At 29.1% G+C, this 16694-nt stretch overlaps 1 protein-coding gene across 3 annotated transcripts; it reads left to right on the top strand.

The window, feature by feature from the left end:
• The first annotated feature begins 3639 nt into the window (after positions 1 to 3639).
• LOC131596557 (cysteine-rich receptor-like protein kinase 44) lies at positions 3640 to 10838 on the top strand. Of its 3 annotated transcripts, XM_058869240.1 has the most exons (8): positions 3641 to 4622; positions 4711 to 4833; positions 9082 to 9224; positions 9325 to 9535; positions 9652 to 9705; positions 9793 to 9889; positions 9975 to 10125; positions 10268 to 10837. In XM_058869240.1, exons 1-8 carry the CDS (start codon positions 3809 to 3811, stop codon positions 10574 to 10576), a joined length of 1902 nt encoding a protein of 633 aa, XP_058725223.1. In that variant the 5' UTR covers positions 3641 to 3808; the 3' UTR covers positions 10577 to 10837. The 3 variants fall into 3 exon arrangements, with proteins under 3 accessions (XP_058725222.1, XP_058725223.1, XP_058725221.1); XM_058869239.1 differs by having other exon boundaries at positions 3640 to 4622; positions 9085 to 9224; positions 9652 to 9889; positions 10268 to 10838; XM_058869238.1 differs by having other exon boundaries at positions 3644 to 4622; positions 9652 to 9889; positions 10268 to 10834.
• The last annotated feature ends 5856 nt before the right edge of the window (positions 10839 to 16694 follow it).

The following is a 16694-nucleotide window of genomic DNA, read 5'->3' as shown; positions in this document are numbered from 1 at the left end:
TTTATTATTTCATTTGTTTCAACCATAATCGATTATTCTTATTTTGTAATATTAATTTTTAATATATTATATGTTATATATTAAATCAAATCTATTATTCATTAACATTTTTATAATCTTAATCAATAATAAAAATTTAATTTAGATGTCCAAAAACGATCCAAAATAAATTGAATGAAAATGTAACTGATTGGATCGGATTTTTTTAGTTAATCATCCAAAATCAAATTAAACCGCAAATAAATTTTTATCTCAAAACCAATCGAAAATAAACTGGAAACACCCCTACATAGGCCGACTATAAATATAAAATTAATTTCCTATTTAGAGTTTAGTACCCTATTTATCACTATTAAAATATAATAGTATGTATCAAACATTTAGTGGCACCTAACTTTTAATAAGTGTAACGCTAGTAGTGTTAGGAATAAATATGTGATTTTAATTGTAGTTATTATATGTTTGACAAAAGAGAATAAGGAGGAGACGGTCCAAATCAAGTAAGAAAATTATTTCCAAAATCACTAATGGGGGTGGTTACAAAAGCACTTTAAGTAAGCAGAGACAAAGTCAATGTGGAAATCAAACTTCAATCTCTTAAATTTGTCAAGTAGAGCTGTGGCATAAACGAATCTACAAGTTAAGAAGAAGTCAAACTAACTTATAAAGAAATAAATATGGATACATATATAGTAAAGATTACAATTCTTCTAATAAAACCGCGCAAGATTTTTTTTTATTTTTTTCTTCCCGTAATTATAATCGCAGTAATTTTACCAACAAAATTATAAAGTGGCCAATAAAATTATCTTATTCATGAAAACTATATTAATTTTGTATAAGGCAAAGTAATTGTACTGGTAAATTTAGCACAGCAAGTGAGTATCTGAAACAGGGTACAGAGATCGCAATTGATTTGGGTGTACATGTAATTATAAATAACTAATTAATAGTTTGCAAATATAATAATAGAAATGATTAAGTATCAATTTTGAATCATCAATCTTACATGTGAGAACTCTAACTTCTCATCCTATCCTGATCTATTTTAATTATGACATTTTACAAAAATACAAAATTATGACCTCACAATTCACAGTTACTATGAGTCCTTAATTATATTTTAATTATGACATTTTACAAAATACAAAATTATGACCTCACAATTCACAGTTACTATGAGTCTTCAATCGCAAAAAAGCTGGCTTCGTCAAAGTAACACCCTAACTATTTGAAGTATTCAATTGCAATGACATAAGTTATGGTGCGGAAAATAAGAAGACAATGTTACCAAACACGATATTATGACCTTGCATCTCCCAATTATTAGAAGTCTTCAATCACAAGGCAATTTTCTTCGTCAAAGCAACCCCTAGCTACTGGTATTCATCAACCACAACAAAGAAGGTATGATGGAGCATAAAACTAGACTAATGATCGAGATTATTCCTATTGCAACGCAAACTATCATTAAAATCTCATAGTTTTACCAATCATATAAATAATTTACCACTAAGTGCCCTTTCCATCAAAATCAAATCTCTCAATTTTATTGATGGGAGAAAGTGTTAAATACAAATAAAACTTTATAATGGTAAAGAAAGACTTGTTTGAGAAAGGCCTCTAAAAATTAGAAGAATCACATGTATAATTAGGGTAGAATCATCTTTATGAAATATAATCAAACGAGACTAGCCACCCATCCTTAGGGTATTCATGGTTTTTAAAATTGAAAAGAAAATATAAAGACTTATAATGATTAAGAATAAGCTCCTAATGATAGCTTTCATTTTCACATTTCATTAGCTTAGAAAAATACCTTAGACTATTTAAAATCGGACCCCTAATGACTTAACACATTTTTCTATTTATAGGTAAAACTCAAATTTCGCAAGCTCGTGCCGCGCCTTGCTCTAGCCATGATTCGATTAATCAATTAAAATGCTTCCATGCCTAGGCAAAATATCGAGATCACACCGACGTGCTCATGGGTGTGGTGCTTTGGCCTTGTCATTATGGCTTATAGGTGCACACAATTTGATCATTATTTGTGTTTGTACTTCAGGCTTAAAGTTTGAATCATGTCGTCGAGTCTTTTGAGCGTCTCTATGACTTGATGATGTTGAACCTCTCTACAATGCTTATGGGTCTGACGCAATTTGCATGCCTCAAGTACTTTTCTCTAATTTTTTCAATTCTCTGTGTTTCATTCCCCTCCTTGCTTTTTCATCGTAAATTTCCTAGAAAAATACTATTCAATTTTTCTTGTTAGTCTTTTCCATGAATATTCGAATTCTTTACTAAAACCTACAAACAGAAACACATTATAGTAAAAAATTTAAGTAATAAAATCGATGTAAATATTGTTAGAAGAGCGTGAGCTTCTACAAACAAATGCCTAACAATGTCCACGTTCATGAATATTCAGTAAAAGATCAAACAAACGTGGTCAGAATGTATTGAGGACTCACCACCTAAAAGGTTTGGTTTCACCCATTTAACCGAAGCGCCTTTAGTTAAAGGATGAGACATCGCCATATGGGAAAATCATGAATATAAAAAGGTCAAAGATCCATGAGGCCATCGATAGACCAATTTTCGAGTGCCATATCACCAAAAAAGAAACCTAGTTCCAAGTTAGGATCATAATGACGGTTATGATCCCCATGTAGTTAATCATGTCACGCTTCATCATATGTTATCATGTTGTAGAGTTGGGGCCATGTGACAATAAAAAAGGAAGACCAAAAGACTTAATAAGTCCTATCACATCTTGACAGTAACCATGACAATAGTGAATGTAAAGTTTGATTAGATCCAAACTAGATATTCGAGGAAAAACTTTATGTATAAGCATGTGGCATCCATGGCAAGTATTAAAGCTTCTCATAGGCCTTAGTTATTGTAATTGTCCAAAAAAGGACCGACCCAATTTGAATAGAATTATAAACAAGACTTAAAAGGTTATTATTATGATCTTGATGAGCACCCAAAACCTGTCGATAAACGTGGTCTAAAAGATACACTCGTTCTAGAGATACATTCGATCAAGGCCGCATAACCATCATGGAAGGTTAGATACCAAGATTATATGATTCATTAACATCTATCTTCTGAGACATGTATATCCTCAAAAAAAAGTTTCTAGAGTCTCGAAACCTAGGAACTTGCTATAAAATCTAAAGGACAATAAAGTATGAAGTACACATTATTCTAGACTTACATCTCACTTTTACTCTTACCATTATCAGTGACTTGATCCTTAGAGTACTTGCAGACCATTATCAGTGACTTGATCCTTAGAGTACTTGCAAATACACCTCCATCACTGAATGCTTCGCTGAGACTAATATATCAAATTTGACATGAGATCCATCACAATTATCATTAGAAGATAAATGTCCATTCTTTATCGACTTCTATTTTTTATTTCTAATAATATCATATATTTTTCAAAAAAAAAATTACCATATATTTTTATAAACATCATTATAAATAAAAATAAAAATAAAACCAAACTGGTGCAAGGCACGACTACTTTTCCTAGTTAAGAAATGACAAGTTCGTTGAACTTTGAAAATCACACTTAATAAATTTTGTTTGTGAATGAAACAATGAAAGACTATTAAGTGATAGTTTGTCAAAATATAATAATTTTTCGAAGATAACTTCTTTACTATGCCTTTATCACCCCTTTATTTATACACCTACCACATTGAACCTTATTCATATTGCAAAGTTTTTAATCTTCATTCTCTTCACCATATCAACAACAACAACAACAAAAATTCTTATCCTTTGTTCCAATATGTCTCTCCCTTCCTTACTTTGCTCTTTCCAAATTCTCCTAATCATAACTTTCACATATCAAACCAAAGCTGTATACGACGAAATAAACAATTACCACTACTTTTGTGATCAAAGCAACAACAAAGCTAACTACACAGCCAATAGCACCTATCACAAGAACCTCAACACAGTTTTAACCACTCTCACTTCCAACACAGATATCAACTACGGTTTCTACAATTTTTCATTCGGCGAAAACAACGACAGAGTCTATTCAATTGGACTCTGTCGAGGTGATCTGTTGCCGAATGATTGTCGCCGTTGCCTCAGCGGCTCAAGGTCAAATCTCACAAGTATCTGTCCAAATCAAAGAGAAGCAATTTTTTGGTCCGAAGACGAAAGATGTATGTTGCGTTACTCCGACCGGTTAATACTAGGTGTCATGGAAGATGTTCCTATGTTTTATTCAAATAACTTGAATGATTCGGTTGATGTTAATTTGTCAAATGAAGTTGTTACAACTTTGTTGGGTAATTTAACAAGTAAAGCTGTGAAAGGTGATTCTAGGATGAAATATGCTGCTGGAAGTTTACCTGGTCCTAAGTACGAGGTTATCTATGGTTTGGTTCAGTGTACACCTGATTTGTCTGAAAATGATTGCAATTCATGTTTGGTTGAGAATCTTCAACAAATTCCAGGTTGTTGTAAAGGTAAGATTGGTGGAAGGGTTGTTAGGCCTAGTTGTAACATGAGATTTGAAACATCTTATCTTTTTTATGAACCTCGAGCATCACCGCCACCGCCACCGCCGTCTCCTCCACCCAACACCACCGGTAATAACACGAAACCTTGTTACATGTATTATGAACTTATTAATATTTTATGATGTCATGTTACAACTAAGAGATTTGGTTTGTGCAGGAAAAAGCAATACGAGTACTACAATTGGCATTGCTGTGGCGGTCCCAGTTGCTATTGTTGGCTTGGTCTTCATTTTGATATGCATCTATTTTAAACTAAGGAAGTCAAAGAAAAAGTTTGAAGGTATGTTGAAACACTGATATACCTTTAAATTAATTCTATTAAATATTGTTATAGATGAGTTTGTGTATGAATGCTTGACTTTGAATTTTTCCAATTGCACATTAGATAATCTAAATAACTCCACTTTTATTATTATTATTATCTTTAGTTTTCTTCTTTTGGAGCATATTCTTTTGTGGAGAGTGGTTAGTTTAAGTGTTGTTTTGGGATGAATTTATGTTTTACGCCTTAAAAAATTTTAAAACAAAAATATCTTTTTGTTGGATTTTAAATTTTTTTTAAATTTGAAGGAAATTTGGATTTTGGCGGCCCAAATTTTTTTTTGCGCCTATAAAATTATCAAAAAAATTTTTAATTCCTATAAAAAAATATTAATTTTTAGTCCCTAAAAAATTACTTTTGAAGTCCGTTTTAGTCAATATAAAGGAATCAAAAGTGAGTGCAAAACTAATTTTATAGGAACTAAAAGTCAATATATTTTTTAATTTTTATAGGGACCAAAAGTCAAAATTAAGATATTTAAAGGGACCAAAACATATTTAACCTTTTAAATATTTAAATAATTCATATCAAACTCAATAATTAAAATATCTAAAATATATAGGATTATTTAAAACTAGTAATTTCAATTATAGTCCTTAAAAGTAGAACGGGCAAAATGTAATAGTTTATAAAGGCCCTTCCGCCCGTCCTAAAAAATCATAGGGTTTGGACTTTTAAATTAGAGTCAATATTTTTATGAATTTTTGTAGCCTAATTATAAAAACTGATATTCATTAGGGATAGCCCTTATGAGTTGTGGGTAGTTCATTAGGCCCACACAACTATAAATTTTTAAAAAATTATATTAATTATTATATTGTGTTACTACAAAATAACACATTAATTTTTTTTCACTTCACTAAATTTTATCACTATTCTATTCAATATTTCTATTTTAAATATTATACATTAATATAATCAACACTCTGTTCTCGTATTATATTAATTTCTCTTATGTAAAACATTCGAGCATTATTTTATACAATTTAGACATGAATTGGATTTAAAAATATATTATAATATTTATTAAAGATGATATAGTACTTGAAAATATATTATGTTTAAAATAATATAATTTTTTATTGTATTTATAATAAATATTATAGGTTTTTATTTTAATTATTTTATTACAAAAAAAATGATAGCCCAGAGTCCATCTAGGGCCGAACTCGGGTCGTAATTTTCTGGTCCATATTACAACATGGCATTTTTTGCCCGCTCCTAAAAAACTCGAGGCCCGTCAGGATCGACCTGTTTAGGATCAGATAGCTCATTTTGATAGCTCAACTTTATAATAGTCATTTTTACAAATTTTTAGAACGGTTATCATTAGTTGCCAATTCAGTGGTTCGTGGTAGCTAGAGTGGTAGTTTATATTGATTAGAGTAATAATCGGTGGTGATTACAATCAGGGCTTAGCCCTAGGGGTATGACACCAAAATTACCGTCTAGGGATCAACTTTTTATTTATATAATTTTAATTAATTGATGTTATTTAAAAAAAATATTTTAAATTATTTTATATGTCAATTAAATAATAACACATATTAAAAATATATAATAATAACAATCATTTACCATGTGTATTCTTTTTATTTTTTTAATTTAAAAATTACATGCATAGATAAAAAAATTTGTGTTTTTGTTACATAATAAGAGACTTAATAATATATATATATATATATATATATATATATATATATATATATATATATATATATATATATATATATATATATATATATATATATATATATATATATATAAGTTCTATATTGTTTTTTCATTATTATTTTTTTAAATAATTGAAAAACTATTTAGTTGACTTAGTTTTAGTATCAATTAGAAATGAAATGTTAAACGAATTTGATTGTAATAAGTTAATAATTTTAAATCTTAAAAAATATAAAATATAATAATTTTAGAAAAATATTTTACTATGTTATAAATTTTAAATTTAAAATTTCGCCTCAGATCTCGAGATGTGTTGGGTCAATCCTAATTAGAGTGGTGGTGACCAGAGTGGTGCTTTTTAGTGGTGGTTTACGGTGATTGGACTGGTCGTTAAATTGATAGTCAGGTGGTAAGAGTGATGGTCGACGATGGTAAAAGTGGCGACTTATGGTGGTTAGAATGATGGAGTGGTGATTAAGATTGTTAATAGTGGTGGTTGATGATGGTCAATTGGTGGCCATAATGGTAGTCAATGGTGGTCAGATTGAAGATCATAAAGATTGAAGATCATAAATAGATAAAATGATGACCAAAGGTTGTCATAGGTAGGTAATTAAACTTTATGCTTGTGATTTTAAGGGTTTTTCAGTCTCTGATCAACAATGATGTCCTATTTTTCATATTAGTCATTAGGAGTATGATCAAGGGGTAATGAGTATCCGATGAAGATGAAAGACATTGTTTGGAAAGGCTAGTTTGTGGATGATCTAATGACTTTTACGATGCATATCTTTGTTGTGTGTGGATTATAGCTAGTCTTGAATGCTTGACCCAAATGGGTTATACTATGTTATCTCTTTGTGAAAGGTAATAGAAACTACCTATCCAAGGTCTCAATGGCTTTTGAGTGAGGATATTAGTATCCTAACAAAACTTTTAAAAAGTTTAATCAATCTAAGATCATTATCTTCTCTTAGCAACTATTGTTAGAAAATGTGTTTACTTTAGTTAATATGCTACATCGAAGGGTTATTGATCGTGGCTCGGGTTGTGTATTTTGTATGGTTAGTCACAAAAGTCATTGAGTCACTTATTTTCTATTCATTTTTATGAGGTTATGATGGCATATAGCTATATCACCAAACTTTTTTTTACGTTTTCCTTGTTTTTATTGGGGGAGTTTTTTTACTAGGGAACATTGATATAATTCGTTGAAGGAGTTTTTTTAACTAGGGAACATTGATACATAGTGTAGGATTAGGCATCTTTGTAAGAGACACACCACTTATTCACCCAAAAACTTAAGGTGATAGGTGAGTTAGCTCTCCCACTTATAAATATTCAAGTCACCACATTCATATCCAATGTGAGACTATTTCCCCACTTACTCTTATTTGCATTATTATTCTAACACTCTCTCTCAAGTGTGAGTCCACAATGCTCCCCCTCACACTTGCACCACCATTGACACCTCTTCTTAGGTATTTCAATGGGATATAACACTCCTCCTCAAGTGTGAGTCCATAATGATCTCCTTCAAGTGGAAAAATATCTCTCTTCCACATACACTTGTGCTGTCATTGGACACTCATCAACGAGACACTCTACTCACATGCGAGACACTTACCCACGACCATGTGGAGATACTTTCTATACAAGTAAGTTGACCCATTTCTCTAACCAAAGACACTGATACCATTTGTTCGGGGAGTGTTTCACTAGGGATCATTGATATAATTTGTTGGGAGAGTTTTTCACTAGGGACCATTGATACATAGTATAGGACTTGACACCATTGTGAGAGACACACAACTTATTCACCCAAAGCCATAAGGTGATAGGTGAGTGGATTCTCCTACTTATAAATATTCAAGTAACCACATTTCTATCTAATGTGGGACTATTTTTCCACTTACTCACACTTGCATTATTATTCTAATAGTTTTCTCTTTTAGTTAAGATGATTCTCGGCTGAAGAATAGTTTAACGTTTTTTGGTATGTGGTGGTGTGAAATAGTTAGATGTTTCAGAATGAAGCTATTTTATTTGATAAGGTTGATAATATTTAGAAAATGAGGATATAACTTAATTGTCTTCTTAGAAGTGGTTATTTTGGCCAGCCTCACCAATATTCTTAGTATGAATATGGATAGAAGATCCATCTTCTTATTTTGTTAGATATGATTTAAGTGACTCTTGTTTCCTTTTGGTGTTTCTACCTTCTATAATTTTCATCAGAACCTTATTTTTGTTGTCTTTTGTGTTTGGTCTAACAATTTGATATATGATGATTTTTATTTGTTTTGTTCTCTAGGTGTTTTAGAGGATTTGTTTGTGTTTCTATATTTGTTTTTGGAGTCTTATTAAAAAATCGTTATGTTTGGATTTCCTTTATTTCACATACTTCCTATTGTAATGGATAAAATTATCTCTTGTATTTCACTTGATGTTTGATATATTACTTTCCCATTTTAAAAAAGGAATTAGTTTCCACTCACATATGATAATTTATCTTTACCCATTTTGTTGTAGAAGTAAAAGAAGAAGAATATCAAGACGACACAATTGAAATATCTGAGCCGTTGCAATTCAACTTCAACACCATATCAAATGCTACAAATGACTTCTTTGTTTCTAATAAACTTGGAGAAGGAGGATTCGGGGTTGTTTACAAAGTAAAATAATACTATTAAAAACCAACTCATTAATTAAAATATAATATAATTTAATACTTGATTTGAAAATGTATCATTCCTAAATAACATAAACTTTCAGGGTAGGCTTTCCAATGGACAAGAAATTGCTGCCAAAAGGTTGTCGAGGGATTCTGGACAAGGCGATTCCGAATTTAAAAATGAGGTGCTTTTAGTGGCTAAGCTTCAACACCGTAATTTAGTTAGGTTACTCGGCTTCTGTCTAGAAGGAAGAGAAAGAGTACTTGTATATGAGTTTGTTCATAACAAAAGTCTCGATTCTTTCATTTTTGGTAGGTTTTAATACTTATCGAAATGGATAAAATCTCTTACTTTAGTTGTTTTTGAATACAAAGATTACTAATTACAGTGTAACAAGATTTAAAATGATTAGGTATGTTATTTGCAGATCAAGCTAAGAGAGCGCAATTATATTGGAAAATACGCTACAAAATAATTTTAGGTATTGCTCGAGGCATTCTTTATCTCCATGAAGATTCTCGACTACGCATTATTCATCGTGATCTTAAAGCAAGTAATATTCTCTTAGATGAAGAGATGAATCCAAAGATAGCCGATTTTGGAATGGCAAGACTATTTGGTGAAGACCAAACTCAGCAAAACACAAACAAAATTGTGGGAACCTAGTAAGTTTTTTTAAAAGAAGTATCATATTGTGAATGCAAAAAAAATTATCTTAGTTGTCTTTACATATCCATATTTTTTTTGTAGTGGATATATGGCTCCTGAATATGTAATGCATGGACAATTTTCAGTGAAGTCAGATGTGTTCAGTTTTGGTATATTGGTTCTTGAAATTGTTAGTGGTATAAAAAATAGTGGGATTCGTGATGGGGAGAATATAGAGTATCTCTCTAGCTTTGTAAGTCTCATTTTCACCTCATCATATCTTTGAAGCCATTTAATGTATGGAATTAGAATATTTTATGCAAATTTATATTAGTTTAAAATTAGAATTATATCTAAATTAGTATGGTATTTTTATTAGGGAATTTTTTTTGCAGGCATGGAGAAATTGGAAAGAGGGGATGACAATGAATATCATTGACCCCGCATTAAATAATGATTCACAAAATGAAATCATGAGATGCATTCATATTGGATTACTTTGCGTTCAAGAGAATATAGCAAGCCGACCATCAATGACTTCTGTTGTGGTAATGCTTAATAGTGATTCTGTCACTCTCCCAATACCTTTGGAACCTGCATTTCATATGGATAATCGAAACTTTCAAGATATTAAGTCATGGGGTCATAGTTCAGCTCAAGAATCAGTCAATGAAACTTCAATTACAGAGTTATATCCTCGCTAATTGGAAATTTAATAAATGTTGCAATGTCAATTATTGTGATGGTACGTAGTTCATTATAATAGTTTTTTTTTGACAAACAAGTTCATTATAATAGTTAAATTTAAGTATTTCAAACATTACAATATTGCCTATATATAAGCATTATGGATATATCTACGTTGGTTATCTTGTTAAGTAAATCAAATTTATATTTTTTGAGTTGTGATAGAAATCGGTTACAGTTAGTATTAAATATAAATTTCATAGTATAATGTGACACATAATTCAGTCTCATTTATAGTTTGTTTAGCATGTGAACAAATATTAAACTAATCCATTTCCCTTTTTGTGATATAAATTATGATAGCAATTCACCAAAAAAATTGTGGTAATAAATAATTTACAAAATTTAAATTATTATAGCTTCAAATATTACACCTATTGTTAGTAATGATTTATGATTTTAAAATAAATTACCCTGTAATTAAGCAAATAAAAACACTACACACAACAATAATCTAAACATCATAAATATTAATAGTGTGAATTAAAAATCATGTATGACATTTGAATAACTTAAATATCTCAAATGTCAATCTCTTGTGACGGAGTGTGAGTTCTAAGTTAGCATAAATCTATCGGTTAAATTACCATGTTCAGCTGGTCTTTTACTGATGGTACTAGTCTTCTAAATTTTTAATGCTAGCTCAGAACTATGCTGAGCTTGTATTGATTTGGATTGCATAGAAATGCAATAGTTCTATGCAATCCTTCTAGTTCTAGTGCTTCACTGTCTGTATGGTTTGGTTAGTAATTGTTTTATTCAATATTCATGAGGAATTGTGAAGTGACTGTAGTGTAAGAAAGATGTTAAGAATTGTTTTCTCATATCAAACAAGTTCTCTGAAGATAGGAAATGTACATGAAACTAGATATCCCTTTGAAAAGGACCTAAAACAAACCATAAGAGATTTGTTTAATTACTAGAATATAAGTTTTGGATATTTGATCTTAAGTAGGAGAAGCTTCAATTTGTCTAAACTATACTGCTGTGAGGAAGAAGCAAACAATTGTCTAATTGATTGCTTATTTCATTAGTACCAAATTGGATTGCATATTTCATTAGCTAACTACTATTATGAGTCGACAACTACTCTTTTTCCTGTTTTGGCAACATGGTAAAGGATAAGACAACAAAAAATTACAACATATTATTGTCCTCATGTGCTTTTTTGTATGTGTTGGTTAAGCTCCTCTTCATAAGCAAATTGATATCATTTGTACTTTTTAGTGTAAAACTGCAATATGTTCAGGAGAAAAAAATATGCTCTTTTTAGTGTAAAACTGCTGAAATGCTCTCTACTCATATTCTTAGATATAATAATAAAAGTAGTATACATGTTAATCTAGTTTAGAGTTAAATAGGTATCATTTGGATGTAGAATTGTTAGTTTGGTTACATTTGCTTGTTGGATTATCATGATGTTGGATTTCTGCTGCACAAATAAATGTGTTTTTCATCTGCATGCCAAAATACATGTGTGAATTAGACATGATTGTTTCCTCTCTAGGAGATTTGACCACTAAATTTTCACACTCATGATATTTCTAAATTATTCCATATATTGATTGTTATATATATCTCGCTGGATTTTAAAACATGGAACTCAATTGAGAGTAGGTTTGTCCCTGGCAAAAGTGAACTAGATATATACTTTGACGATGAATTAATGGAGCTCGATGAAGAACACTCTAAATTTTTTGATGTACTTCTTTATTGGAAGTTAAATGAGAAAAAGTTTCTGATACTCTCCATAATGGCACGTGATGTGCTAAGCATACCTATCACGACCGTAGCATCCGAGTCTTCTTTTAGTATCGGTGGACGTGTTCTTACCAAATACAGAAGTTCTACTCTTCCAGAACACATCCAAATGTTAATTTGTACTCGAAGCTGGTTGCATGGATTTTCTGAAGATATGAATGGTAATAATACTTTGTATTTTATTAATTTTTATTTGTTCATATTTATGATATACTCATGTCACTGTTTTGTTGCATCTGTATCTAAGTATGGTTTATTGTGTTTTTAAGATGAGGAAGATATCAACACTAACGATGAAAGCAATATTGAGGTGACAACGACTCAACATACATTTGGATTGCAAGATTGATGTGGAGAACAAGTTTTAGTGCCATATACTTTATTGTGTTTGTTGAATTGATCTTTTCATGTCTTTTTGGTTGGATTAGTGTCTTTGTTTATGAAATTTTTGGTTTATGTTTGTATTTTTTTTTTTCAATTTCGAATGTCAAATGTCAGGAATATTGACAAATATCTTTCAGTGATATGTTTATGGAGTGTAATGGTCTGGCAGTAAGTAGAGGGGTCAAAAAAGCCCAGAAATATAAAGCCCTAACAAATAGGCCCCTATAAGGCCCTTCTTTTTTAGACCCTTTACAATATAAATAATTCTTTGGCCCTATATTTCAAAGCCCCCTTATATTTTTATTTTTTATGGGGTCTAAGTAAGGGCCCCAAATTATAATTTGTTTGAAACTAAATAGTTTAAAATAGATATTTTTGGGAAAAAAATGGATTTTTTGTCGAAAACATAAAAATTGACTTTTTCTAAAAAAAATAACCGTTTTATTTTCAAAAATAAAAAAGTCGACTTTTCCCGGAAAAAAAATCGATTTTTTAATCGAAAAATCTATTTTTTTCAAAAAAGAAAAAGTTGACTTTTCCGGAAAAAATCAATTTTTTCCGAAACTGTAAAAACTCGACTTTTCTGGAAAAAAATTTTTTAATCAAAAACATAAAATGTTGGCTTTTTTCTGGAAAAAACCGATTTTTATCGAAAATATAAAAAGTAGACTTTTTCGGAAAAAATCGATTTTTGTCAAAAATACAAGAAGTCGATTTCTGACAAAAAAACATTTTTTTATGAAAATTTAAAAAATCGATTTTTCCGAAAAAACTGATTTTTTTTGAAAATAAAAAAAACGACTTTTTCGTCAAAAATACAAAAGTTGACTTTTTCGGCAAAATCCCGATTTTTTTACAAAAAATATAAAAAGTTGGTTTATTTTTAAAAAAACTGAATTTTTATCGAAAATATAAAAAGTTGACTTTTTCGAAAAAAATCGTTTTTTGTCAAAAATATAAAAAGTCTACTTTTTCGGAAAAAAACATTTTTTGTCGAAAATATAAGAAGTCGACTTTCCGACAAAAAACGTTTTTTTTCGAAAATATAAGAAGTCGATTTTCCGACAAAAAAAACGTTTTTTTTTCGAAAATTTAAAAAATCGATTTTTCCGAAAAAAAACCGATTTTTTTGAAAATATAAAAAATCGACTTTTTCTGAAAAGAAATCGATTTTTTGTCAAAAATACAAAAGATGACTTTTTCGGCAAAATCTCGATTTTTTTACGAAAATACAAGTCGACTTTCTTGTAAAAAAAACGATTTTTTTCGAAAATATAGAAAATTTAAAGTGTGAAAATAAAAAAAAATCGGTTTTAAAAAATAAATAAATAAATAATTTATTTATTAAAAATAAAAAAAAATATTTTTTAGTGAAAAATTAAAAAGTTACTTTTTGGTGAAAAATATTTTATGAAAAAGGTTGCCTTGAGGCCTTACTAAATATTTAGGGGCCTTTATTTTTAGGCCCTATTCAATTTGGGGCTCATTTACATTTAAAAATTTAGGCCCTTTATATTTTAGGGCCTTAAATATTAGGTCCTAGCCTTTTAAATTGACACCTCTAGCTGTAAGTGAAGAATATGATATTTTTTCTTTTTGAAAACATATGTTCACATAGTATTTTTTCTAAATTGAGATGCATAATATTATTGCTTGAGTTTGAAGAAAGAATATAAAGTCTTACTCAGGTATGAGATGTATAATATTATTGCTTTTGTTTGAAGAAAGAATATAAAGTCTAAAAGTATATATATATATATATATATATATATATATATATATATATATATATATATATATATATATATATATATATATATATATATATATATATATATATATATAGGGATAGGATCAAATGACACCAAGGTGTCAAAGTTTAATTTGACACCAAATCTCAACCGTTAAAATAATTGATCAAACGATGATACTAAATAGCCTATTTTTTAGGAGAAAAATATGCTAAATATTTTTTTAATTATTATTTTATTATATTTACTATCACCGTTTGATCAATTATTTTGACGGTTGAGATTTGGTGTCAAATTAAACTTTGACACCTTGGTGTCATTTGATCCTATCCCATATATATATATATATATATATATATATATATATATATATATATATATATATATATATATATATATATATATATATATATATATAGGCTTAAATACACTTTTCGTCCCTGTAAGTTAGCGTGTTTTTGATTTTCGTCCCTGTAAGTTATTTTTTTGGGTTTTAGTCCCTATATCTTACTTTTTGCTTGAGGTTTAGTCCCTAAAGGCAAATTCCGTAGGAAAATCTGCAGGTTACCTGCGGATTTTCTTGTGAAATTTCCTACGAATTTTGATTTTAGGGACTAAAACGAACACGAAATTGAAATATAAGGACTAAAACCCAAAAAAATAACTTACAGGGATGAAAATAAAAAACACGCTAACTTACAGGGATGAAAAGTGTATTTAAGCTATATATATATATATATATATATATATATATATATATATATATATATATATATATATATATATATATATATATATATATATATATATATATATATATATATATATATATATAAGTCACATAATTGAATTATTTAATACTTTTTATTATATTTTTCTTTTACTTTTTTTAATAATTTTATTATTTTTTAATTTTTAATATAATTTTTATAATTTTGAATATATTTTTTTTTATTTTTAATTTAAAAGTTATTATTTTTCAATTTTTAATTATTTTATTTGGGGCCTTATGGCCCTCTTTTAAATGTTAGGGCCTTTTAACTTTGGGCCTATGTATTTGAGGGCCTACTATTCATTGATTTTTTTAGGCCCCTTCATTATGGGACTGAGCTCAAATTAATTGACCCCTTAAACTGACACCTCTAATTCTAACACACAAATCTTAACTTCATGCGATCTTTCTTTGATTGATTTTCTTTTTAGTATCTTCCATTATGTTTTATTTGATTTGATTAACAACCTAAACTCCACATTTAGAATTAAATTAAATATTGCAATAATATATCTGATTAGTGAAAATCTACGCTGAAGTGTATGATTGACAATTTTTCTTTTTGAAAAGCAAAGGGTGATATATTAAATAAATAAACTCTAGCATGAGATAGAAGAAATAAATTCACAGCAGCAGCCTATAGATCATAAACTGCACCAGAAAATCCATTACAACGCTAATTGAACGGATTACACTATCTCAATTGATTAAGAATGTTAACCATTTAACACAATAAATACATGCAACAAAATAAATAAATAAAATATATTTCCTCCGTAACTTACCTTTATTTATTGTATTTTAATTCATTTAAGTACTCCTCTACCTATTATTAATAAGGTTTTTTAGTAAATGAGATTCATTTTATCATTGAAATTAACATAATTAATCATTTTCTTAAAAAGTGTGAAAATTTCAAAGAGGACACCTATTATTAGACGGGGGAGTATATTTTAGAAACAAAACACTAACGGCATATAATAAATTGTTTCAAGAATGCACATTTTATTGAAAATAATCGTGGAACTATAACAAATTATGAAGTTCATCTAATTTGTGAAGCTTTGAAAAAGAAATATAAGGTGGATGAAGTTTCCACAATATAAATTCATATTTCTTATTTTTTTTCATAGCTACGCAAACCATATGTACGATAGTCATGCATGCGCTTTGTTAAGGTGGTGAAGACGTATCTGAAGAAATGGTTTGTCAGCAACAACAAGAAACAACAAAACATGTGAAACCGAAGTAAATAATATGAAAATCATGTCAACAAACATTTATCTACATTTATGAACAACAACAAAGCTAATGACAATGAAGAAAAGAAAAATCATATGAAAATCATGTGAAACATAACTTCAAACTACAAGAAAATGAGAGAATAAGGAAGAAGAAGAAGAAGAA

The sequence above is a fragment of the Vicia villosa genome, linkage group LG4, assembly GCF_029867415.1.
Source record: "Vicia villosa cultivar HV-30 ecotype Madison, WI linkage group LG4, Vvil1.0, whole genome shotgun sequence".
NCBI classification, from domain to species: domain Eukaryota; kingdom Viridiplantae; phylum Streptophyta; class Magnoliopsida; order Fabales; family Fabaceae; genus Vicia; species Vicia villosa.
Note: the sequence above shows the minus strand (reverse complement) of the source record. Positions and strands in the feature narration are given on the sequence as shown.

What these genes read in the sequence shown, in the direction of transcription:
- LOC131596557 (XM_058869238.1), top strand. Translation starts at nt 3,809, where the DNA reads ATGTCTCTCCCTTCCTTACTTTGCTCTTTCCAAATTCTCCTAATCATA. An exon ending in TCCTCCACCCAACACCACCG is followed by an intron (nt 4,623 to 4,710) that starts GTAATAACACGA and finishes TGGTTTGTGCAG; the next exon opens with GAAAAAGCAATACGAGTACT. An exon ending in TCTCGATTCTTTCATTTTTG is followed by an intron (nt 9,536 to 9,651) that starts GTAGGTTTTAAT and finishes TGTTATTTGCAG; the next exon opens with ATCAAGCTAAGAGAGCGCAA.